At 39.7% G+C, this 25,045-nt stretch overlaps 1 protein-coding gene across 1 annotated transcript in view; it reads left to right on the top strand.

Moving 5' to 3' along the window:
• Positions 1–466: 466 nt before the first annotated feature.
• myo1ea (myosin IEa) overlaps positions 467–25,045 on the top strand; it is a 30,067-nt gene continuing 5,488 nt past the window's right edge. The window contains exons 1-19 of the mRNA XM_077713414.1: positions 467–741; positions 10,227–10,370; positions 11,563–11,652; positions 12,410–12,504; positions 15,325–15,412; positions 16,617–16,706; positions 17,702–17,833; positions 18,153–18,287; positions 18,362–18,494; positions 19,319–19,515; positions 19,636–19,716; positions 20,193–20,279; positions 20,362–20,445; positions 21,233–21,400; positions 22,550–22,635; positions 23,467–23,548; positions 24,166–24,272; positions 24,633–24,731; positions 24,884–25,028. Coding sequence (XP_077569540.1) covers positions 739–741; positions 10,227–10,370; positions 11,563–11,652; positions 12,410–12,504; positions 15,325–15,412; positions 16,617–16,706; positions 17,702–17,833; positions 18,153–18,287; positions 18,362–18,494; positions 19,319–19,515; positions 19,636–19,716; positions 20,193–20,279; positions 20,362–20,445; positions 21,233–21,400; positions 22,550–22,635; positions 23,467–23,548; positions 24,166–24,272; positions 24,633–24,731; positions 24,884–25,028 — 2,046 coding nt within the window. The 5' untranslated portion in view covers positions 467–738. The remainder of the gene's footprint in view (positions 742–10,226; positions 10,371–11,562; positions 11,653–12,409; positions 12,505–15,324; positions 15,413–16,616; positions 16,707–17,701; positions 17,834–18,152; positions 18,288–18,361; positions 18,495–19,318; positions 19,516–19,635; positions 19,717–20,192; positions 20,280–20,361; positions 20,446–21,232; positions 21,401–22,549; positions 22,636–23,466; positions 23,549–24,165; positions 24,273–24,632; positions 24,732–24,883; positions 25,029–25,045) is intronic.

The following is a 25,045-nucleotide window of genomic DNA, read 5'->3' as shown; positions in this document are numbered from 1 at the left end:
TACATCTAATATAATTCAATTATTGAAATATAATATTTGACTTCCCATTATGTTTTTACATGTTTAAATTAAGACAAAATTGTGAAACTGGCAGTTCATGTGATCTTTTTTGACCCTACTAAAAAACTCAATAAACAAAAAGACTTTTAGCCAGTTCACCCAATTTGAATTCATTTGACCACTGTTGTGATCAATGGCAGCCAATGAGTTAAATCCTTTTTTCTTGTTAAATAATCATGAAAAAATCTCATTGGCCTCAAAGTATTTAGAAAGAAATAAAACATTTCCACCCAAAACGTGAACGCGTGGTCTTTGATCTACACATTTTTACACAGTGAAAATGAGTCAAGTTCACTCTTTGAAGTGGTCTTGCTGTTGAGCATGCGCGGTATCACCTCATGAATATTGAATGTGCCTCCCATCTCGGCACCCTTTGATTGGACCGTTGTGACTCGGTTTCCTGTGTTTTTGTTTTAGAGCCCACTTTTGAGGGCATCGCTCTCGCCTTAAGGAGCTCGAAGCAGTCCGCCTGCCGACAGCCGACCGCCGACTGCCGTCACTGGACTCAGACGACGTCATTGCGCGCAATGGACGGAGGACACCGCTGAAGTGGAGTGTCGGACACGAACGGAACTATTACCCATCTAATTCGGATTTTTGCTCCTTGTCTAAGTTGATTCTCCTAAAACAGAAAACGCGTTTGTTCTGCAAGAGGAGGCGAACACGGTTGTTTTGAAGATGGTGAGTAATGTTGATCGACTTTTTTCAATGAACATGATGGTACTTTATTAAGTACACCTGTTTTATGTCCTGGGAATTCATTGCACAATCTACTCTTTTCGCAGATGTAATGTTAAGTTTTGACAATTTGCCGATGTTTGTTATATTTTTCTTGTTGATTTCGCTGCATTTTGAATATGAATTTTGAAAGGATCATCAATGCCACTTTGATACATTGCAGCATCAAACGCACTTTTAACTTGAACCCTTTGTGGGGCAGGAGACTATTTGGGGAATTTTGAAGATAACTTATTAACTTAAAAGAACTGACGTCCGCATTTGTAATATGTAAACGCCAGTTTGCAGTTACAACTTGAAGACCACCACGAGACTGCAGAATTAAGCCTAAGCAGCCAAATTCAAAACTTATCATCGCCATGCTGCATAATAACTTATGTATCTTTAAGTCCATCTCCCTGCGCTCTGCAATTGGCTGTCCCCTCGCCTGGTGTCAGCTAGGATATGCTCAAGCACCCCTTGCAACCCTTGTGAGAATAAGCAGTACAGGAAATGATTGAATGTATTTTTAACTAACTGAATAAAATGTTAACTGGAAAAAAAATTAACTGTGAAGATGTATTTTCTTTTTAAACCTCTACATATAACAAATTCCCAACTGTTGCTAAACACTCAATTCGTTTCAACTGGGGTGACTGGCTGATTGGGAGGGCAGAAATCATTAACAGCCTCTCCCTGTCAAAATGGAAAGGATGTCTACCTGTAAGATTTCAAATGTGCATTGACGTCATTGTTCTTGATCAGATTTAGCTACACCTTCACGTAACCTGAGAGGACATTGATATAGTTTGACGAATTCAGGACACGTCCTTGTCACAAACCGGTTATTCATGTGACAAGAATCAGGGAGCATGTGTCATGCTCAGTGTGTTTGCCTATTCACTGCATGGAGACAGGTTTTTCCTGGTTACAGAATGCCATCCTTGCGACAGACACACCCCAGAGGTATTAGGACCTCATTCTGTCTTGTGTTTTGGCCAAAGTTGGAAGGCAAAATGTGGTGACCTGATGTTCAATGAGAGGAAAAACGTTTATAATTGGGATTTCTCTTTTTGGGGGGAGGGGTATTTGATAGTTCACGGAAGGTTACTAAAACACCTCAACTGAAAAGAGATTTCCATGTGCCTTCCAGTAAGAAGATTGTTTTTAAGCACCATTAAAGCGTGACTTTAGTTTTGGACTAAATCTGCTCATAATAATGAATTGGAGTCTGAGCCACTTGCAAAACCCAAAAGCCACAGGTTGCATAACATTCAGTCCGGAGAATCTACCTCTAAATTGTAGTGGGACATGTGCTTTACACTGGAATGGGTATTCATCTACTAATAGTAGACTGTGTCTTCATCAAGTGCGAACTGAGAGTAGCCAGAGAAACTGAACTTTTACAAAACATAGATTTCAATATATCAATCTCAACTGAAATGCTGTTTATTCTTGTTCTTCAGGCCAAAAGGTCTCTGCTGTGTCATTGAAACAAGGCGTAAATATTTAGACTGCCACTCTAAGGGAATAGCATCGCTCGGTAGTCCCCTCTGCCAGATGCCGGATAGCACGTCGGCATGACAGCAGATGGTTTGCATTATTTTCTCTTTCTCCTAGACCAAGCCCCTCTTTTGCTCTCTGTCGATTTCAAAGCTGTCGCTCCGTCTTGTCGCCGCTGGTGAGGTTTGAATTCCAGCTCCCTTTCTTTTGGAACAGGACGGACACCCGTTCACCTGGGGAACCCGTTCGGCTTGTTGTTACTGTGCTTCAACACACTACTCCAGCATTTCCGTGCGGACTGTTTTTTTTGCACTTCTGATTACCCTGTGAACAGTCCTGAGCGTTGTTGACTTGTTCAAACCAAAGTGTGAAGCAATCTCATCTGTGCACTCATCTCTCTGCACACTTAAAATTGACTTTATGTTCGATATCACTGATACTAAGAGGCCAGATATTTGAAGACAGACCAGCAAGAGGGCTATCCTAAAATTGTTACTTTTATTTAATACATTCTTGCAATGGGTGTACATGATTTTGGCATGCTCTACACACAATGTTTTGCTAATTAAAGTGTAGGCAATTAGAGGTTAACTAGTACTTTTTCTTCTCACAGCATTATCTTTCCATGATGTATTTGCTAGAATGAAGTTATGTTTGGTTAAGATGCATAATTGAACATAACCTATGTTTATGCACATATCCTACTGAAGATGCATGTTGTCTATTCTGTTATGATGAGATAACTGCAGCTTAAAAAAATACAACCCATTTTTATTGGTAACTGAAACAAGAAATAGTTGCCAAGAATGTTTATACATAATTTTTAAATCCATGAATGTATGATGTATTGTTTATTATTTTTATTGTTTACACACTAATTTGCCCCTAGGTATGAGTGTGAGCATGAATAGTTGGTTGTTTATCTCCTTGTGCCCTCCGATTGGCTGGCCACCAATTCAGGGTGTCCCCTGCTTCTGGCCCAAAGTCAGCTGGGATAGGATCCAGCACCCTCCAGCTCATTTTCCTGCTGTGGTAATATCAATATCTGACAAAGCTTTCTTGATCATTTTTAATGCGATGTTTGGTTACCCCTGGAAATTTTGGGGCCCCACGCCATAGCTGCTGAGACCTATGTAATGGTAGATCTGCCACCGCTTGTGAGGCTGTCAAGCATTTAGTATTCCTGGCTCTGACGTAACTCTCCACTCTTAAAGTGGCCAGATAAGAACCTAGCACTTTTCTCCTCTTGTTTTGAGAACTGAATGACTGTGTCTCCAAAGGGCATGTATATTTTACTGTGGTCGTGCAACCCTGTATTAAATCTCTGGCTTGTTTTGTGACTAACTGGCAAGCCAAACTTTTAGGTAATGTGAATCCATGTCTTGTAAGTTTAGCTGCCGTGTTTAGGGCCACTCAGCATTGACACTGTGGACTTTCTCCGGTGTGAATAATTTTCTAACAGTGATATAGTTTTTTATGACTTTCATGTGTTTAGTAAAGCCTGGTGGACGAGTGGTTAGAGTATTGGCCTCACAGTTCTGAGATCGAGGGTTTGATTCCAGTTTCTGGGCATTCCTGTTTGTAGTTTGCATGTTTTCCCTTGGATTCTGTGGGGTTTCTCTGAGTGCCCCAGTTTGCTCGCACATTACAACCTGCCATGATGGATAACTAATGTGAAAAGAGATTTGTCATTTGAAGCATTTTGTATAAAACCAATGGCAGTTGATTTCTATCCCAGACATTACTGGTATTGTCCAAATTGTAACCACTTAAATTATACTTCCAGATCAGTATAGAGGTGGACATTGCATGCATACATTCATTCCTTGTTAGTTGTACGATAAACGACATGAATTATGCTTGGCATCTAAATGAAACTTCTGAACATCAACATATGAAAAAGCACAAGTGGATTAAGTCCAGTAGCTCATCTGTTAACAGCTGAAGCGTTCCAACTTAAAGCCCGGTACCTTTTCCTTGGCTGTGATCTGATACAACAATAATATTATTAAATGGTCGCTGTAAGGTCTGCTGTTATGGTTGTGTCTAAGCCAACAACTTTCATTTGATCATGCCGCAGCATCTCCAGTAAGGAGTTTGACGAGGTGTCTTCGGTTGATAGTACTCCAAAACAACCGGCGATGGAGGTCACAATTCATTGCAAATGACAAAATAATGCAAAATAATGTTCCAATGAGTACCAAACCTGTTTTGCCTGTTTGTATCTATGTATCCCTAAATATTGTTACCTTGCTTTTCTCTATCATGTGACACAAACCCACATAAATATAGACAATGCAATGGGAAACAATAACCAAGCCAAAGTATTTAAAGGTTTGCCACGTCCTTTTTTTCCCTCTGGAATATTGTTACACACAGTCCCACGGCTTCTTTTAGAATGCCACTTAATGCCCTAATAATAATACCGTGCTCTTTCACTGTTATCTTTAGCTCATAATACTTTACTGAGAATTTGGGATAGCACAAATTGTCTGTACACAGCATTTGTTCAGTCAAAGGTCTTCGAAGGTGCCATTCATTAGGTAGATGAATACATGTTTCATAGGGAAACTTGTTTGAAAATGGTAATGCCATTGCTAAGGCCTTTAAAATAAGTGGTTTGCGTTTTAGTTAGGATTTAAAGCAAAGAGCATTACCCGGGCTGAAAAGAAGCCCTGTTTGATTTCCTTGGCACTAATAGCAGATGAGATTCATTGACCAAAACAGACCTTTTCATCCGATACCAAAGATCTTCTTTGTTTCTTGTGAATCCTTGTAATTTCTGAATTTTCTGAACTGCTTTAATCTCACTAGGGTGGCGAGGTGGGGTGCTGGAACCTATCCCAGCTGACTTTGGGCCCTGAATTGGTGGCTGGCAAATCGCAGGGCACAAGAAAACAAACAACCATTCATGCTTAGACTCACACCTAGGGGCAGTTTAGAGAGTCCAATCAGCCTACCATGCATGTCTTTGGAATGTGGGAGGAAACCAGAGTACCCGGAGAAAACCAACGCAGGCCCGGGGAGAACATGCAAACTCCACACAGGTGGAGTGACCTGGATTTAAACCCAGGACCCTCTCTCTGAGGCCAACGTACTAACCTCTCATCCGCCGGGCCGCTCTCCAAAAGCACATTATGTTTGATATTTGAAGGACTTATTTTTAGAGCAGATTTGTCTCATTTCAACAGGATCTCAAACATAAATGTCATCACTTTATCCTCCATCAAGCTAAATTCGAACGTAAAAGTCATGTGTGTGTAACACACAGCAAAGCACGAATGGGTGATTTATGCAGGGACATTTAGATCCACTGTTCGTTCACTCCTCAAACACTGACTCTCTTTCATCTCTACATCTCTGAGTCCTGGACATTCATTGAGTCACATTTCCTGCAAATACCATGCCTATTGTATGGAGGATTGATGGAGCTAGCTTAGATCAGAAGAAAGGCAGAAAGTTGAGAAGCCACTGAAGGGTTTCAGGTTGAAAAGAGAAAGAATGTGCAATTGTTTCTTTGCATGGATGCAATGCCAAAGTGCCTCAGGATCATTGATTGAAACCTGAGTGCAAAGTCCTAGTGGCACACATAGAAATGGTCAAGGCTCCAGATGCTTTATTTACATTCTACTTTTACAGAGGCTGGTCTGTAACTGTACCGTTTGTTACATGTAAGTGTTTTTTGTTTCCACAGAGTTGAACCCTGAACTACAATCATCTCAAACTATATTTAGGGATTTTATTTTTTTAAACACTGATTCTGTCAGACACGTTTTAAATAAACCATCAGACAAACACCACCGCAACAGAACTGAAACAGTTTGTAATTTTAGTCTGTGATGTTTTTGAAATATTTTCTTTGGCGGGGCAGTGTATTACATACACACACCCTTCCCTGTAGACATATCATTGTGTGAGATCACAATTAGTCGGTCGTCACATTACCATCTTCCAGGAAAGGTAATAAATCACTTGCATATTTATGTTTATCAGTGTGAAGTAGAGATCTTTGACAAATTACATATTGGAAAAACGCTGCCCTTAAAAAAAAAAGTAATTATCATAGTGTTATGATTTGACAGTGCACCTTAACTGGGAGTGGCAATAGATTCCTTAAAATGAGTTGAGTTCACTTTCATACAATGAGAGTTATACAAATGGCTGGCATTCCGAAAACCTGTATATCAAGTCGCTGGTATCGCAAATCGCGACCATTTTTTTCCATTTCATGTTTTCAATTTAGATTTTAATTAGGCATCCTAAATGTTTCAGGAAGGCACATGCGGTCGTTTGATATTCATCGGTCTGATTGGGGTACCGTTGTCAAAATATGACATTATCTCCCCCTTCAGATGAACCAGATAGTCCTTGGATCAAAGAAACAGTGTGTCAGGACCGCAGATGTGCCTTTATATTGCTTTATGATTAGTTGCAAAATGTTTCTATACCATCACTATCATTTCCTGAATCGTTAAATGTCACACTGCGTTCAAAGATCCCTTCAAGAATAACCAATGCCTACATCCGGCCACATTCCCAAGTGATGTTGCTTTGTCCAACAAGCTCTCTGTGAAGGATTGCTGGATCATTACAAGCAAAGTTCATGTCTGGCTTTGTTGATTTCCATACATCATCCAAATTCAAAGCAGACCATTGAGGTTGGAACATAGAGAAGAAAAAAACCACAGCTTTACGCCAGCTTTAAATCTCATACTTGTATAATGAATGACAATACAAGCATTCAATTCAATGTTGGTCGTGATTTTGACACCTGTACAACTTTTCTGCTTTAAAATGTTTGCTATTACTTGGCTAGTTTATTTCACTCCATTTATATTGCTCTTTAATTCAGTGCTATCTATTATATTCGGTTTTATTTGTATATTTTTAATATGATTTTTCATTCAGGTTTGCGTTCTAAAACACTTTGGGCGTCTCTAGTTAATTTGTAACATATGTTTGCAGAATGATTTTTGTACGGTCTTAATCCATGGGTTTATGTGTGGTTTTATTGTCATTGACCAGTGAGGCATGTAATCTGTAAATGTTGATTTAATCTCTATTTCCCTGCTGCGCAACAGATTGTTGAAAGCATAATACTAATTTCCTTGACGACCAGTTTTTTTGGTAAAGTTTAGTGGCAACAGAACTTGTGTATCCCACTCTTTTAATTCCTAGGCTGCCACTGATGGCCCCATCTGGCAGCGATTTTAATCAAATTGGATTAGACGTTTAGCATCGTCAATGGCAATAGGAGACCATTTACAGGCTGAAAATTGGTTGCATAAAAATAAAATAATGATAATTGACCCAATATCCATATATGAATGACACCAGCCTGTTATGATTTTAAAGTTTTTTTTTCAATTACCAAAAAAGTCACTTGCGCCATTAAGTATTAAGAACTATTTGACTTTCATTGACAGTGCGTAATAGATATCCGATCCATCTCAACTACTATTTATTCATTCTGTTGTTTTCAAACACTATAAGAGCAATTTCCTACCCCTTCAATGTTTTTAGCAGGCTCACTTGTTTCTTATTTTTAAGAGGGTGTGCAGTGTATCTCATGCTTACAGTGCTAACACTGGCTGGACTGTGTCAGCTTCTGCGGTGGAAAAGCACAGAAGGAAGAAATGAGGGGAAAAGTGCCGCTTATGATACTGAATCAAAGCCAGCCATTTCCTGTTCGCTGAGCCAGCTTCTGCTTGGTGCTCGCCATATATGGCCATGGTATTTGAATGGCCTTATGGATCGTCATAGATTCTGGAATGTCTTTTTTTGTGGGGAAAATTCCCCACCTTTATTTTGGCTTTGGCTCACGAAATGCTTGTGTTCTTTGAGATTCCGAAGGGAGACAAAAAAAGACAAATTATAACATAGTCTCATGTCTAAATTCAAATTGAACGTGAAGTAACTGAGACAAGGTGCTCGGAAAGCGGTGTCAGTCTCAACCACTATCTCACTTGAGTAATATGACCTTTAACACAACTCAGTCCTGTGTGCAGTCAATCTAGGCTCCTCCCAGGCATCTTGTTGTATGTACATTTCTGCGTGTATGCCGCCCTGTTTCCCTCCCCGTGCCTGTTGATGTAAGACTATTTTCTCAGTCGTCTTGCCTCATTAAACCAGCCCAAGTCAAAACACATGAAGCTACTCTACCAACATTTGACATGCACCTCCTACGTGCACAACGTATTAGTTCCCTCATCATGAATCTGTACTTTTTCTTTCCAGACAGGTTAATTGAGGCACACTTAGGGCTCACGTTCTCCTCCCCTCTCCTGGATAGTTTTCCCCCCACACACCCTCTGTTGTCACTTAGTGACTTGAGGCATTTGTGGGTCTTGGTTTTGTCAGTGGTGCCAAAACATGCCGATGTAAAATGCTCAGTATGTATAATAGCATGATTTAATGCGATGAAGGAAGAAGTGTTGCTGATGTGAAGAGCATTTGAAATTCAAAATAGCTAAATGTCAAGTCTTCCTTTACTTTCAATCAAGTTATGACATTTGTCTTAGACATCCACTGTCATGGCTTGCTTATATTTAGCATAGGTGTGGAACAATTGATCGATGTGATTGTTAAGCACAATCGAGGGTCCAATCCTGGGTGGGTCCTCAGTGTGGAGTTTGCATGTTCTCCCTGGGCTTGCGTGGGTTTTCCACCACATCCTAAAAACATGCATGATAGGCTGGTTGAACTCTCTAAATTGGCCATATAAATGAATGGGAGCGTGAATGGTTGTCTATCTCCTTGTGTCCTGCAAGTGGCTGGCATTCAGCACCCCTGCAACCTTTATGAGTATAAACGGAAAATGAATGAATGTACAGGTTTTTTATTTTACCCCATGTAACATCTACATGTAAGGCGGAAAATGTGCACAATTCTGTTGCCCATCCTAGAAAAAGTAGTAAAACATGTTAACGGGTGTGATATGAAGTAGTAATTAAGTGTTAATTGGTTATTGTACCAGGGAAGGGAAGTACCTGGGTTAGTCTGCCAAAGGTGTTAAAATGTCCCGCCATCACGCAGTCTGTAAAGTGCTTCATTTTCCTTCTTATAAAGTCTAAATTCACCCTGGAAGGTTTTATAATTGCGCCCTTTCCCTCTTTAATAAGTTAATGACTGATTTTGTTATGGTAGTTTAATACGGGGTTGTTATTAGATCTACAGAGGAAAATTTGTTTGATACAGTCCTGAGATTTATATTATGAAGTAGACTTAGACTAGAATCAGAACAGTAGAAATAGAACCTTAGGCTTCCTTGCTTTCCTCATGGGAGGAAGCTAAAGGTTAAATGCTGGCCGTTATCCGTGTGAGTTGCCGTCACCGTCCTCGCTGTCCGATGTGACCTTCTTCCGCAGTAGCCACACACTGAGTGACACAACACTGACTCAGAGCACATGATGGATGACCTCACAGTCAGCTAAAGCAAAACAAGAGATGTGGATGGAAGTCTGCTCCCAAGGGGAACTTACTCATCTTGCCTCTATAATTGCAAAACTGATGATTGTGAAGAAGTGGGGTTTATTTTGGGGTCTGATTACCTCATAGGTGGCGCTAAAGCAACAACACGACGTCATTCTAATGAATGAATGATAACATAAAATTAAAATATCTTGGTGAAGAAAAACATTTCTACTCCTAGGCATATGGGTCATTTCAGAAATGGAAAAAACACTCCAGTTCCTTCATACTGTAAAATACGCCCATACTAAAACAAGTTGTTTCTAGATTTATTTTCCTGAGAGGAAATTTAAAAAAAAACTGAGAAAAGAATGCTTGAAAATATTTTCTAAAATACCAAGAGAGCCTGCCATTTTTCTCTGTATAATTTGTTGCATTGCTCTTTAATTAAAATGTGTTAAAACAAGACAATCAGATCTTTCATAATTTATTACCTATTGTCATCTAACTATCGTTCTGTTTGTGTTCTGTTTCAGGGGGGCCGGGGTCAATTCGGGTACCACTGGCAGAGCCACAATGTCAAACTGAGCGGCGTGGACGACATGGTGCTGCTCAGCAAGATCAACGAAGATGCCATTGTGGATAACCTGAAGAAGCGCTACATGGATGACTACATCTTTGTATCCTGGCCTCATAATGGCGCCTCGCACATTGGCGAGAAATTACGGGTTTCGCTTCACCTCCGCTTTTCCCAGAATAGTCCAGTAGTCTTTGGGGGCAGTGAGTAACCTCGTTGACGGAAGCTAACAACTGCCCCTTCTGCGGTTGAGGGGACACGGGTCAGCTTGGTAGCACTGCCAGATGTTTGACTCACTTGAGCAAGAAAAGACGGTTTTACTACAGTGTAAACCGTGACGAAACAGTCAGCATGCCACTTTGCAACTTATTCAGTATATTGTTTTTACTGACTAAGCATATGAATTATATGATGTTTTCATTGCAGTCTGATGGTTGCTTAGTCAGTCAGTTAGAGGTATCCTGCTAAACATTATACAGTGAACTAACACTCTTCCTAGAGGATGAAGAGCTATTTAGACTTAAACCAGGTTTATTGGTGGCTAAACGTTTGGTGATTGCAACAATTCCTAAACATTCCAATGTTACTGCAGACATACTGTCTTCCTTTTGGTGAGGATTTCTGGTTTTGATTTCAACTCTCAGATTCCATTGCACAACTATGAGGATTCATTATTTGTATAGTCCATGTCCATGCACGATTTAGTGAATGAACAACTCATGGAGAGAGAAAGACGAAGCTCTGTGCATGCGAAGCAGCACATTTATGGCAGCGTCAGGGGGTTGTGAACTTTTCTAAATGCTGGCAGCTTTAGGGCTGACAAGTCTTGGTCGGGATTTAGATGTTGGTCAGCAAACACCAGTGCTCACTGTAGGCCACCCACAATAGCAGCTTTATGTATTTGTTACTGGCAGCGCTTTGGCTTTGGTGTCCAAAAGCTCACGGCAGTGTTATATGCTCACTTCATTCTCGGCTGTTTGTTAAAAAACAAGTTTGTATTGTCAATGGAGGATTTGGTCATCTTTAGCTATTAGACAGGTTTTACATTTCTGCCAAAAAAGGGAAAAGTAGGCTGAACTTGAAATTGAAAGTTGGGCAAATTTAATCAAAGTTTTGATGGAAAACAAATCAAAAACTATTGTATTTAAACTGGATTGCAGTTTAACTTGATCATGCAGGTTAGAGGAATTTTCACTCATTTACTACTAGCAACTTTGAATGTCCAATCCAATTTGTCGCTTTCTTTCCCTGCAATCAGTCTTTTCTTTTTGAACCTTAACCAAGACCTTCATCAGACATACATCGGTCCTGTGTTGATTTCCATCAACCCCTTCAAGCAGATGCCTTACTTCGGGGAGAAAGAAGTGGAAATGTATCAAGGCGCGGTAAGCATTTGCCTGGGCCGTTTTGCTGCAATCCGCGTAGCTTTTATGATGCGACTGTCCTTAGAACAAAGTTTCTAAAAAAAAACTGGTTTGGATTCAGCGCAAAGGTTCCAGCTGGCGGCAGCAGATGTTGCCTGTCAGGAACTGGCTCCGATCAGGCTTGGCAGTGCCGTCATAGAACTGTGTGTTCAAGTCAGCCTTGTGTCTTCGGCCAGCTGTGCAATTCCAAACCCTCGACGGTGTAACGTATTACTCCGTGTTGTTTAGAATAATGTACTGCCTGGGTATAAATCTGCATAAGCGATAGTATTAATGATGAAACCAGAGCAACTGGGTGGGGAACAAACGATGTGATCCTAATCTACACCATTTACTTCTTGTGTAAACATTTCGGAAGTTCCCTAAAGCTAATCATCCATCATCATTTCATTCTCTGACAGGTTTAATATTGAGCATATGTATGGTCATTTCACAAACGGACTATATTTGGAATAAAATAACTTGATTTGTTCGAGATACTTACTGTATGAGTCAGCAATCCTTAGTACATTATGGATTAATTTGTTCATCAGTCGTTTGTAGACTTTTTTCATCCACTATAGATGGAGCCTTTGACGCATGTTTTCTAATGTTGTTTAACAGTTGCAGACCAGCATTGGATGCTTGGCTAACAACACATTGGGATTCATTTCTGAGTCGACGCAATTTTTAAATGATTTTTTTTTCTGTCCTTTTAATTCCATTTTTCATTCTCCAGGCCCAATATGAAAACCCTCCTCACATTTACGCTCTGGCTGACAACATGTACAGAAACATGATGATTGACCGAGAAAACCAGTGTGTCATCATTAGGTAAAAACACCCATACTGAACTGCCTTCTCCCAATGTTGAATGTACCTTCAGAATGTGAGCCAATGTGGCAAAAGATGATGATTAATGTTTCAAATGACTAAAAGACAGTGTAGGTGATTGTGAGCATAGATAAACTAGTAGGAAGAACAAATATAACCGGTTCCTCCACATACTAATCTTTAGACGGTAAATGACACCTTCCCCCATTGAATCATTGTATACAGCATATTTGACATTAAATGGAACTATGCATTAATGGAGTTGAACGCTTTATAAGATACACTCCTTTAACCCAATGCTGCCATCGACATTCAGTTTCTAGATTCTCATCTCCTTTGAATTGTAAGACATTTTTTAAGTCTCTTGATGCAACAGTTTTGTTGTTTCTGGAGAGAGGATTGATATGTCACCTTTGGTGCAATCACCTGAACACCACAGCTCCGATTTTGCTTACATCATGATGACTGAATCCCGATTCAGCACTTTAAGCCTGTTGTTTGGCCAGCCAGCACTTACTAGTTGACTTTTGTCGACATAAAGGCACCACATTGAATTATGCCATGGTCTAAATCAGCAAACAAAAGCATGAAAGTGGTGTTATGATGAGGCAAACAAAGGTCGCCGCCAACTGCTGGGCGGGCAGTCTGGTCAGCACTCGCATGTGTGTACAATTTCCAATATTTATTTTGAAAAGGAACAATGCAAGCAGTGGTGGTGGCAAGTAGGAAAGAACAAATACTTTGCTACTGTACTTGAATTCAGTCACTGTAGTACAGAATAGATTGAGCATTGAGGGTTGTCATAACATAAGTTGTGATTTCGCCATGCAGCATGCTTCTTTCGGTCTCTGTATTTTTTTTAAACTAAACATGAGGTAATTTCCGCATAGCATCTTCTCTGCTCTTCATTCTGTAATACTGTCATTTAAGGTCTGCAAGCAAATGGAAAGTTGTTTGACCATTTTCATTCACTATCCTTGATTGCTTCACTTGCAGTAAAATTGGCATGCCAAAGATTTCCTCGAGGCAAGGACAAAGTGCATACTTGTAAAAGGAGCTGAAACTTTATAGGTCATTCCAGACTTGGAGGACATTTTACATCCCAGCCTTCACATTTTAAGTCATCTTCATACTAAATACTACTACAATGCAGTGTCTGGGTGAATTAAGCGTACTTGTCCTGATTCCATATCTAAAAGAACTGAAAGAAAAGAATGCTATTTGTAAAGGTAGCCAGGAATTCCCCTAAATATTCAATTTTTCTCTCTCCACTCCTAATAGAAAATTGCCTCTAAAATAAAACAATTCAAATTATTATTTAATTTTGTTTCGCTTGTATTGATGGAAATGTTTATTTTTTTTGGGTCAAAATGTCCTCCAGTTCCTAAGTGACCCATAAAATAATCTATCTAGAGTATCAAGTAAATATTCTAGATTGCTGAAAAGCATCCATTTTTATTGCATTCTTAGTGGATTCTCATGTCTGACTGCTATTGATGGTGATAGACTTGTAGGTTTGACAGCAGTCATTCAGTGAGTTAGTTCAGCTGATAATTCTCAAATGCTTTGGACACTTCCTCCTTGATGCTGACATGCCCTAAATAGAAAGCACATTTCAAGAGGGAGATGCCAAAATTTGCATGCAGCAGTGCGAAGACTCCCAGTTTACAGTGATGAGGCGCTGGACTGAGGCTTGCAGGGGGGGTTAATAAAAGAGTGGCTTCCTCTGGCCACTGCTAACAGGCTACAGCTGTGTTTTTCACACAGCCTTTAGCCAGGCAACTCTACTTTAAGGCACGAGAGGGGGAGAAAAAAAACAGGACTCCACAGCCATCCACCGCCAAACCACATGCGTCCAAATAAGTATGACCCAAAAGTCAAGAAGGGAAAGTAGAATGTAGTGTGTGGGAATAGAGATGAAGGCAATTGGGCCTCGCTAAGATTTACTTGCACTGGCCCGTCACACATAGAGTTGTATGAAAAAGTTTGGGCACCCTTGATCATTTTCAAGATTTTTCTTTGTTTGGATGAGAAATTTCAGTTAACTATATCATGTAAATAGGATTTAGAGAATGTGCAATAATTAAAGAATAGTAGGCAAGTGCATACATTTGAGTATCCCAACAGAAAAAAATATTAAATCAATAGTAGTTCCCCTTTTTGCAGAAATAACAGCTTCTAAGCACTTCCTATAGTTTCCAATGAGAGTATGGATTCTGGTTGAAGCTATTTTTTGACCATGAACTAGCCTGTTTTTCTGCCATATTATGATCTCCAACTCATGATTGGTGTTTTAGGTAGAACCTTCAGTGAAAAAAAAAGACAATAAGAGTAGACCTGTCATTTACGCATTACTTTGATTAACTGCATCATTGAAATGTTCCACAACACGAAACAAGAACTACTTGTCCAAAACCACAAAGAAGCCAGAACTGAGAAAACAGAAACCGTGACAAAATCACAATGCACAAGTTAGATCTATAACAGTTTTACTGTATCCCCCTCAGGTTTGTGTTGTGTGGTGATATTCAACATGCTTTGTTTATATGGGGACATCTGCTCAATGTTTTTACATTAATTAATTGATGATAATGACGGTAGAAGGAATTTATGACTCACGGTTTAGGCTCACAGGACCACAATGCATACTTTTTGAATACTTTACTGCAATGGTCACTCACCTTGTTGTTCAAGGCACACGAATACAACAATCTCAGGTCAAATAGGGGCAAGATATTGTTCCAATGGCCACAAGTTTGAACAGTGCTGATGGGAATGAGTTAAAAATGAGAGCACATGTTATGTTTTGTGTTTTTTTAGTGGGGAGAGTGGAGCTGGTAAAACTGTGGCAGCCAAATATATTATGGGATATATTTCCAGAGTGTCAGGAGGCGGACCCAGGGTGCAGGTGAGTCCAACTTCTCGGAAATTTGTAAAAAAAAAGGAAATCCTGTCAAGATATTTGCTCATTCCATCATAAGATCTGATTTTGATGAGGAAGTACCAACACTGCAGCTGCAATGGGGTTCCAACTTTTCAATTTTATCCCTTCTATTTCCCTAAATGAATGGGAAAACATCTTGAGGCTGTGTTAAATGTTGGATTGTCACTCTAAACTGCACCAGTGATAAATTGTTCTTCTTTCCATTGAGCACAGCAGTACAGTTCAATTCAGTTCACCGCAAAAAAAATTGGAACTGTAAAAAACAAGGCTCACGTTTCCACTGCGGCGTGATGTGTAGTAGTGCACCCAAAAATTGTGAGCGAACAACTTGTGCAAAAAGTACTACATTTGCCAAGAATTTTTAGAAACCATAGTCTTTTATAAGGCATCCATTGAACACATTGGCTGCCCGTGAAAATAGATTGGACATCCATTGCCGTCAAGGGATAAAACCCTGTGTCCACATATGTGGCTGCCAGGTTTCAATTATGATTACATAGTTTTAATTATTTATCATTATTTTATTATTTTTCTGTTAATAGGTAAAAACAAAATAGAACTACACATTCATGTAAACAAAATCAATATAATTAATTTGAATAAAAATGCAAATTCACACCAGTTATGGCCCCAAAAACAACTAGAATTTTTGTCTTCCCTATTTCTCATTTTATTTAATTCATCATCAACAATAGATGTCATGTTCATTTAAACTAAGACTTCTGGCTTATTTCCGTTCAAAATCCATAGAACTTGCGGCGTCAATGACAGCCAATGAATTTTCATGAGTGCCGCTTAATGGTCAAACATGGTTAAATTATATACACCTATAAAATTATAGTACATTGAGGTTCACCCCCAAAAAAATCCCCAAAATCCTGAACAAAGCACTAATCTCCTCAACATGGTCTAAGCGGTGTCATTCATTCCATTCTCCAATAAGGAAGTCTGCAATTTCAATCTCACAAGTCCGACATAGAAATACCTTGCAAAGGAAAGATGTCCTCCAGACACTGTCTATTTGTACAAAGAATATGCGAGTGGAAAGTTCCAGAGTCACACTCACTAGTGATGGTGTGAAGAATGTAATGTCTTTACCTAATGCACTCGATGGTATGCATGTGTGTATGTCGCTCATTGTGCATGAACCATTTGTGTGTCCTCACAGCACGTCAAAGACATCATCCTGCAGTCCAATCCGCTGCTGGAAGCCTTTGGCAACGCCAAGACTGTTCGAAACAACAACTCCAGTAGATTTGTAAGACTTCTCAATACCTCACGCTACTCTCTGATTGATTTACTTTGAATGTTTTTAAAAGACAGGCATGGTGAGTCCATTTGAAATAAGGGAGGGACGCTTGTGTGAAGAAGGTACACAGGGGTAATTGGAGAATGGATTAGAATAATTTAGTCAAGTCACACTTAAACATTTTGCTTTGTCTCATATAATTTCTAAGTTTTACTTTTTTACCCTCAAATTAAAACATTTCCAACTCAGTGAGATGCAGAAAATCCATGAGAAAATGTAGGGTTTACATAAAAATGGGAATCTTTTCTTCTATAAAGCAGCAAAATATATAACATTATTTCCAAGCTATTGAGGTTGTCGCACTTATACCGCAAATATTTCGCACAAAAAAGTGAAATTTTTATGCTAAATTCAATGAAAATGCACGCATTGAGTGGCGTCAAAGGCAAAGAACGGTGGTCGTTTTACTAACTATCGCACGGTTCGATTCCTAAAATAAAGGCCAACCAACTGTCATGCAGGTTTTTACTGAAGAGACAAAGCTATATTTCAAGGTGGGGGTCTTATTTTCCGTGTGAGTCTCCCATACTGAATTACATGATGCAAAGATTTAACATATGTTTATTCTACATTATGAGAATGTGAGTACCTCTTGGGTTACATCCATCTTCAGAATTGTGTGCCAGATCAAATGCTCGGTGCACGACAAAAAGGAGAGGCCGTTGTTTCCTCAACCCTGCTGTACTGTCTCGGGAAACATCCATTTATTTTGGCTTGAACAACCTTTAAATAAGCTCTTTCGAGGTAGTGTCTTTGGATAAATAATGGATCTGTTCAGTGCCGAGCTACCGCTCTCCGTTTGAGAGCGACTGGAAAAGAGATTACGTTACACGCCCTGTCTGGTGAAGAAAGTGAAAAGGCAGTAAAATGTTGATATGGAAGCGCGCACAGGAGCACGTCTGTGAGGCCTCTCGGTTGGTGAAAATGTCTCTCTGGTCCATCAGGGGAAATATTTTGAGATCCAGTTCAGCAACGGCGGTGAGCCAGATGGAGGGAAAATCTCCAACTTCCTTTTGGAGAAGTCACGTGTCGTCATGAGGAATCCTGGCGAGAGGAGTTTCCATATATTCTATCAGGTGGGGGCTATTTACAACCTGTGAAGCTATGAGGCTCATCGCTCATTGTTAACTGGTAATGCATTATATTATAAGATGTTTCTTCAACCAATGTTATTGTTATAACTGAAATGTTTCATCTTTGGTACTCGATTCCCCCCAAAATATGATTTATGTTACTGTGCGACTTTTGTTTAATTTCTTTCTGTGGATTTTTTTGACTGCTGTGACTCCTAGTTTGAATAATAGGGTAGATACATTTCCTGTAATCCATCTTGTCAGGTTCTAATGTAGATGTGATCCAGCTCAGCTTTACATGTCATTATGTGTCTGGTTACAGCTAATAGAAGGGGCAAGCCAAGAACAGAAGAATAGCCTTGGAATCACAAGTTTGGATTATTACACTTACCTCAACCAGTCTGCTTCCTACAAAGTGGACGACATTAATGACAAAAATGACTTCCAGGAGACCATGGTAACTCTCAACCAGTGAGTTTGTCCACTGCAGTGTACAGTTTCAGTATGATTCTGGTCTCTGTTTGTTGCCAGCATGCCATGAAGGTGATTGGCATCTCGGACCAAGATCGCTCCATGGTTCTTCAGATTGTGGCCGGGGTCCTGCACGTTGGCAACATCAGCTTCAAGGAGGCGGGCAACTACGCAGCTGTGGAGAGTGAAGAGTGTAAGTGCTTTGTGTTTTCCACAATCCAGCCAGCTGCCACTTTGACTAACAACAACAACCTCCCACGGTTCACAATTGGCACCGACAAAAGGTGACTTTTGCACCAGCTCCAAGTGGATTGGCCTTAAAGGAGAACTGGTGTAGTGGACTGACGCATTCCCAGACACAGTCAATGTGCAGACTTGAGGGCTATTTCCTTTTAAGGGAAGTGAGTCATATTAATGAGTCAGGGAGGGGTTCTCAGGGGACAGCAGCAACGCCAAGTTGGGGTAAATGAGCTGCTGTGAGTGCACCCTTTTTTTTGGCCACTTGAATTCAGTAGTCATTTTTCATGACTTGTATTTTTTGGGTGGCGAAATATGAAAATGCCACCGTTTTCTATTTTGGACTAAAGTGATGTCATCAGCGTCAAGTTTATGGCCTGGGAGACTTTATTATCTCTTGTTAATCTTTTATAGGGCACTCATTTGAATACTATAAAATTCATTTTAAAGGTTATTTCTGTTTTTGTTCATTTGAATTTTGGTTTTATACGACTATATCATTTTTTAAGATTTTTTTTATTTATGAAAAAAGTATATGAGAACAATGATTAGAAATTTTAAAAAGTGCAATTATAATTGACAAATTGGTTTATGTAGACCACACAGGCTGCTCAAATTTGAATATTCTGGCCTAAATCTTATTATTATTATTATTATTTCAATTACCAAAGAGTCACTTGACCAATGAAAATGATGGACAGTCTCTACTGTATACAATTTGTAGAATTTTGCTTCCATCACAACTCTTCCGAGTGATTATTTCCTTCTTTTCACTTCCAGTTCTAGCCTTTCCTGCTTTTTTGCTGGGCATTGACCAGAATCGTTTGAAGGAGAAACTGACCAGCCGCAAGATGGACAGCAAATGGGGCAATGCTGTGGAGTCCATCGATGTGACTTTGAACGTGGAGCAGGCGTGTTACACCCGCGATGCGCTTTCCAAAGCCTTGCACTCGCGTGTCTTTGACTTCCTGGTTGAGGTAACTAACATATATTTCAATGCATTGAAATGAAAAGTATTTTTAGTTCAATGATTTAAACCGACCATCTAAAATTAGATAATAATGGAATGGAATGGAATGTTTTTTTTTTCTTTTCAGTCTATCAATAAAGCCATGGTAAAGGATCTCCAGGAGTTGAATATTGGCGTTTTGGACATTTACGGATTTGAGATTTTCCAAGTGAGTGTTCAACCAAGCTGACACAAAGTAACCATCAAATAACAAAAAACGGATTAAACGCCCCTTGATAAGACTTAACTTCTTGGGGTAGGTACCATCTCCTGATTAAAGGAGCAGGCACCAACATGTACTTTTAATCAGATTATACATTTGTTTAGTTGGCTTCATGGGATTGTTTGTTACCCCGCTCTGGTTTGCTACTAAAACATTAACATTGTAGCCTGTGAATACAATCAAAATCCACAGTCGCTAGGTTCTCTCCCGCTCAGTCCGAAAAGGTCATCAAGGCAGGAAGATGCACATAAGGCTCGGGGTGAAGGTCCATTGTGAATGACACAATGTGGCTTTTCCTCTCAATACAGGCAACCCACCCAAACAAAGCCCATTGAGGCCAGAGGATATCCGCCGTCATCACAAGACAAAGCTCCCGTAACGTCTTTGCCTTTTTATTAACCGTGTATCGTCCCCTTCTTTAGAAAAACGGATTTGAGCAGTTCTGCATCAACTTTGTGAATGAAAAACTGCAGCAAATTTTCATTGAGCTCACTCTCAAGGCTGAGCAGGTGAGCTTCATCAGTCTCATTTTATTTTCTCATTTTTTGTCCTTTACTCACTTTATTCTCCGGTGTGTATGTGTTTTTGTAGGAGGAGTATGTTCAGGAGGGCATTAAGTGGAGTCCAATTGAGTACTTCAACAACAAGATTGTCTGCGACCTCATCGAGAGTAAAGTAAATGGACATCATATATATACATACATACACCTTAGGGCTGCCACAAACAAAAATGTTGATACTCAACTGCTCAACTGTTGACCAGTTATCTAACTAATGATTTTATAAATTATATAAATTTCATTATTTACTGATTATATTGCAAAAATCTGGGATTTACTTTATTTTCATTTTTTTAAATGACACATGAAAATGTGATATGATTAATATATTCTATACAATTAGAAGTTAACTTAATAAACTCTATTACTATTTCTTAATATTTTTTGAATGTGAAAAAGTAATACCTATCACAAAATTCTTCTTTCTCTACTCGATTAGGTTTGTAGGAGAATTCTTCCTTGAGCTATTATCTCAGTATGAGATTAAGAGTGATCATTATTCCATACATCAGTCCTGCAGAGATTTTTAAGCACTTTAAAAGAAGCTGCTGTCCTTCGAGACTACTTGATCTGTACCAGTTCAAGTCGTCCTTAACAAAATACTACGTGTGTGTGAGTGGAGTTGGACACACTGTCAGCACTGTTGACTGAAACAAGACTGCGTGTGTCCACCGGCCCTTACACTGTGCCTTTTACAACAAATTTCTATGGCCATATAATCTTTTATAACCATGATAGCATTGAGCAGGGTTTAAGGGTTGAATTATAGGAACTTTGAAATCTCACACTTGACATTTTTAAATAAGAAGGCTTATTTTGAACCCAAAATTTCCTTTAATTCCCTTGTAGTATTTCATCAACTTTGGATGACTGAGTGTTTTTTTTTTTTCCGTACTTCCAAGAACCCTCCCGGTATCATGAGCATCCTGGACGACGTGTGCGCCACCATGCACGCGGTCGGCGAGGGGGCAGACCAGACCATGCTGCAGAAGCTCCGCATGCAGATCAACACTCACGAGCACTTCAACAGCTGGAACCAAGGCTTCATCATCCACCACTACGCTGGCAAGGTCGGTCCAGACATCAACACGCACTCATCACAGGTGTAAGAAAGTCTGCCAGGAAAAAGATCGTCATACTTAATAATATTTTGGCACCAAGCTGAAGCAGACGAATGGCATTTCAGCAGACAATTCTTTAGAACCAATCAAAGTGGCATATCTGTCAGTGCTGACAATCAACGAGAGTAATTTAAACAGAAATAACCTGATCCATAAAGCCAATGAGTCCGCTAATTGCAAAAAACAATTAGACGACTAGCAAAATAATTGTTTGTAGCAGAGTCGTGCTGGAGCTAAAATTATGGCACAGCTATCAAGAAATACTAACAAATAACTTGCTTATGATATACAATGTTTCTGCTACATTTATTCCACTGCAAATAGATTTCTTGTTGAATTTAGTGCATGTAGTTTATCGTCCAAAAACAATGGTATTCTCAAGATACCACTGTATATTTTTGTACTCTAGCTCAGTCCTCTCCCATATATATATATATATATATACGACCGAAAGGTTACTCCCAATAGCGGTTAGTGGCGTGCAGCGTTATTAAATTGTTATTTTAGCGGTGTCAGTACGGGTATTGCCGCCGCTCCCTATAAATATAGCTTTCCCTTCTGGTGGTTATATTTCTGGTAATGATATCATTGCCTTTTTTTTAGATTTAAACTAACACTTCTTTAGTCTGTCTGCTTTTCTTTTTTTTATAAGTTAACGTTACGTAACAACACCACACTTAATACATTACGCTGTCATATTTATGTGGGTTAATATATTCACTTTCATTTTGGGTCTGGGCGGTCACCCTCCTCCAGATGTTTGGTGGCCTTGGCCTGGCACTCATGCCCCATGCTTAATGAGCCATACAATATAATGACTTGTGGGGCTCCCGTGACCAAGCTTAAAACATTCCACCGTTCTCAGGCTACTAAAATGAAGGGATAACGTGCACAGATTTGAGTAACACCACACGACACCTTGGAGGTTTAAAGTTCTTTTTTTTTTGTCTCCCTTCTCCTGAAACTCATCTTTCCGCTCTCCAATAAAATGCAACCCGACTATTTTGGACTCTTATTTTCGCACGTGGTGTTTTCATCAAGCTCAAGGTTGAAATAGCGAAGCTTAACCTTGTATAATGGCCCTCTCCTCGTTTCCAGGTGTCCTACGACGCTGAAGGTTTTTGCGAAAGGAACCGAGATGTACTTTTCAATGACCTCATTGAGTTGATGCAGAGCAGTCAAATGTGAGTAACTTCTATTTCATTGTGGCCACATTGCTCAGAAATGGATATGAAGTTCAATGTGTTTTTTTCTGGCTGCTCTACCTTCCTTCTATTTATAATTGAATCAAATGGTAGCCAATGAGTCAAAATGTCACACTGACCCTGCCCAGTCATACCCTAGTCTGTCCTAACCACCCTTTTTGGAGGTGTATGACCTTCACGTCGGGTTGATTAGTCATTTGTGTAAAGATAATCATTTGGAGTTCCATTTGAATGTCTGTTTATTTACACAATTCTCTCTCTATTGAATCAATACACGCTCAGTCTTGGAGAAAATAAACTTCACACGCAATAAAACGCGTTCCTCGTAAAAAGGAAGCCCGGGAAGGAAGGGAGCCGCCTCGTTCTTGAGCAGGTTCAAAGTGAACAAAGACATGAGCAGTTGTCAGCGGGCTGTTATTAGTCCACACAACCTGCAGAGCCTTTGTTCTCCAACCACCCAGTTCCACGCTCAAAATCTAAATAAAGCGACTAAATCCACAACAACACGGGCACAGAATTCTGACACGAGAAAGAACGATAAAATAACAAACTGTAGCGCAACACATTTTTGTGGAAAACCAGTTCAAAAGGAAACTTCATGAGCCAATATAAGACAACAGATTTTATGTTTCGCTTCAACAGGGCGTTTTTGGTCAAAACCTAGTTGGTTTTTAAGCGTTAATGGTTAATGTTAATCCAAGGCCTTTTGCTTGTTAAATTATTAACTGCTGTTTTCTTTTGGTTAACCCAGGGATGATGTTGACAGTGTGTTGTTAGCGACTGACTGTGCTCACCTTTGTCCTTCAACAGAGGTTTCATCAGAGCTCGCTTCCCCGAAAACCTCAATGCGGAGAAGAAGGGTCGGCCCACTACTGCAGGCAGTAAAATTAAAGTAGGTGTTGTTTTTGTGTGTAATGGTTTATTTTTATTTTTTTTGTTTCTTTTCATTCGAATGTTTTTCACGTTGTTTCTTTACATGTGTGTGGCTGTTTTTAATTTTTTGAACATGTCTGTCATTTTACACAATGTAAAATGGTGTTTTAAAATTAGAATTTAACTTGAGAGCATTGTATTTTCCAAGTGAACTTAAATGTCAAATCCATCCAATTTTAGAAAAGCCTGACCTGCCAATCTCAACTTTTTGCCATTTTTTCCCCCCAAACACATGCACCTTTCATTCACTATTAAATCTTGTTTTATTGTAAAATGTTAACCATTAGCTGAGAGTAAGCTGAAGCCGAAAGATCAGTAATGAGGCTATCCAGTGGCCAAAAAAAACAATTACCACAGAGTAACTTTGTGGAACTCCACAAAATAATCTATTTCCCACATTAAGGTAGAAAAGAGGGGCAGATATTTCGTGTCAGAGTTGTGAAAATGAGTTGTGATTTTCCATAGTCATTCCTGAAACATGATTTTGATATACTGCTTGTATTGGCTCCCTGTTATGCTGTAATACAGATATCTAGTATGTTCATAACATTGTTTTTTTACTGTTTAAACCCCCAGAAACAAGCTAATGACCTGGTGAGCACCTTGATGAAATGCACTCCTCATTACATCCGCTGTATCAAACCAAACGAGACCAAGAAACCCAGAGACTGGGAAGAAGGCCGGTAAGTCAGCGAGTAATTTTAAATTTGCTCCTTTTTCTATCTAATGGCCATCTTACCAGATGGGACGTTCCCCTTCTTTATCGCGTTCTTTCAGGTTCCCTTTCATGGGGCTGAGAAATACTTCTTGTATTGTTCGCAGTCTCTGTACTTCCTGTTAATTAGCAGCGGAATCACTCTTTTGACAGGAAGTCTGAATGTACAAAGTAGATTGTTGGATTTACGTTAGCGAAAAAGTAACTCGGAATTGTACATTGAAGATGTGATGAGTCACGCAGGAACTTTCTCAGTGACATCGTCCCTTTGTTTTGATATTTGAAAAAATAATGGAAAGGTTATTGATGTATTTTGATGTGTTTACAGTGTGAAGCACCAAGTGGAATATCTGGGTCTAAAGGAAAACATTAGGGTGAGGCGTGCTGGTTACGCCTACCGCCGCGTCTTCAGGAAGTTCCTCAACAGGTAACGCAGCTCCGACAGCAAGAATTTCTCTCATTAACTGTGGGGATTTTTTCATTCAACTCATTTAAAAGACTTATTAGTAGGAGTGGAGAAACAAACAGGGGTAAAAAAAAGTTACTAAGGTGTGGCTTCAATCGTTATTGATTTTGCAGGTATGCCATCCTGACCAAAGAATCGTGGCCCTCGTGGCAAGGCGATGAGAAACAAGGCGTTCTTCACCTCATGCGCTCAGTCAACATGGACCAGGATCAGTTCCAGATGGGCCGAACCAAAATCTTCGTCAAAGCCCCCGAGTCGGTACGTTGGCCCGCGCC

Source organism: Stigmatopora nigra, chromosome 3 (assembly GCF_051989575.1).
Source record: "Stigmatopora nigra isolate UIUO_SnigA chromosome 3, RoL_Snig_1.1, whole genome shotgun sequence".
Classification (NCBI taxonomy): Eukaryota; Metazoa; Chordata; class Actinopteri; order Syngnathiformes; family Syngnathidae; genus Stigmatopora; species Stigmatopora nigra.
The sequence above is the reverse complement of the archived record's forward strand: the minus strand, read 5'-3'. Positions and strand labels throughout refer to the sequence as shown.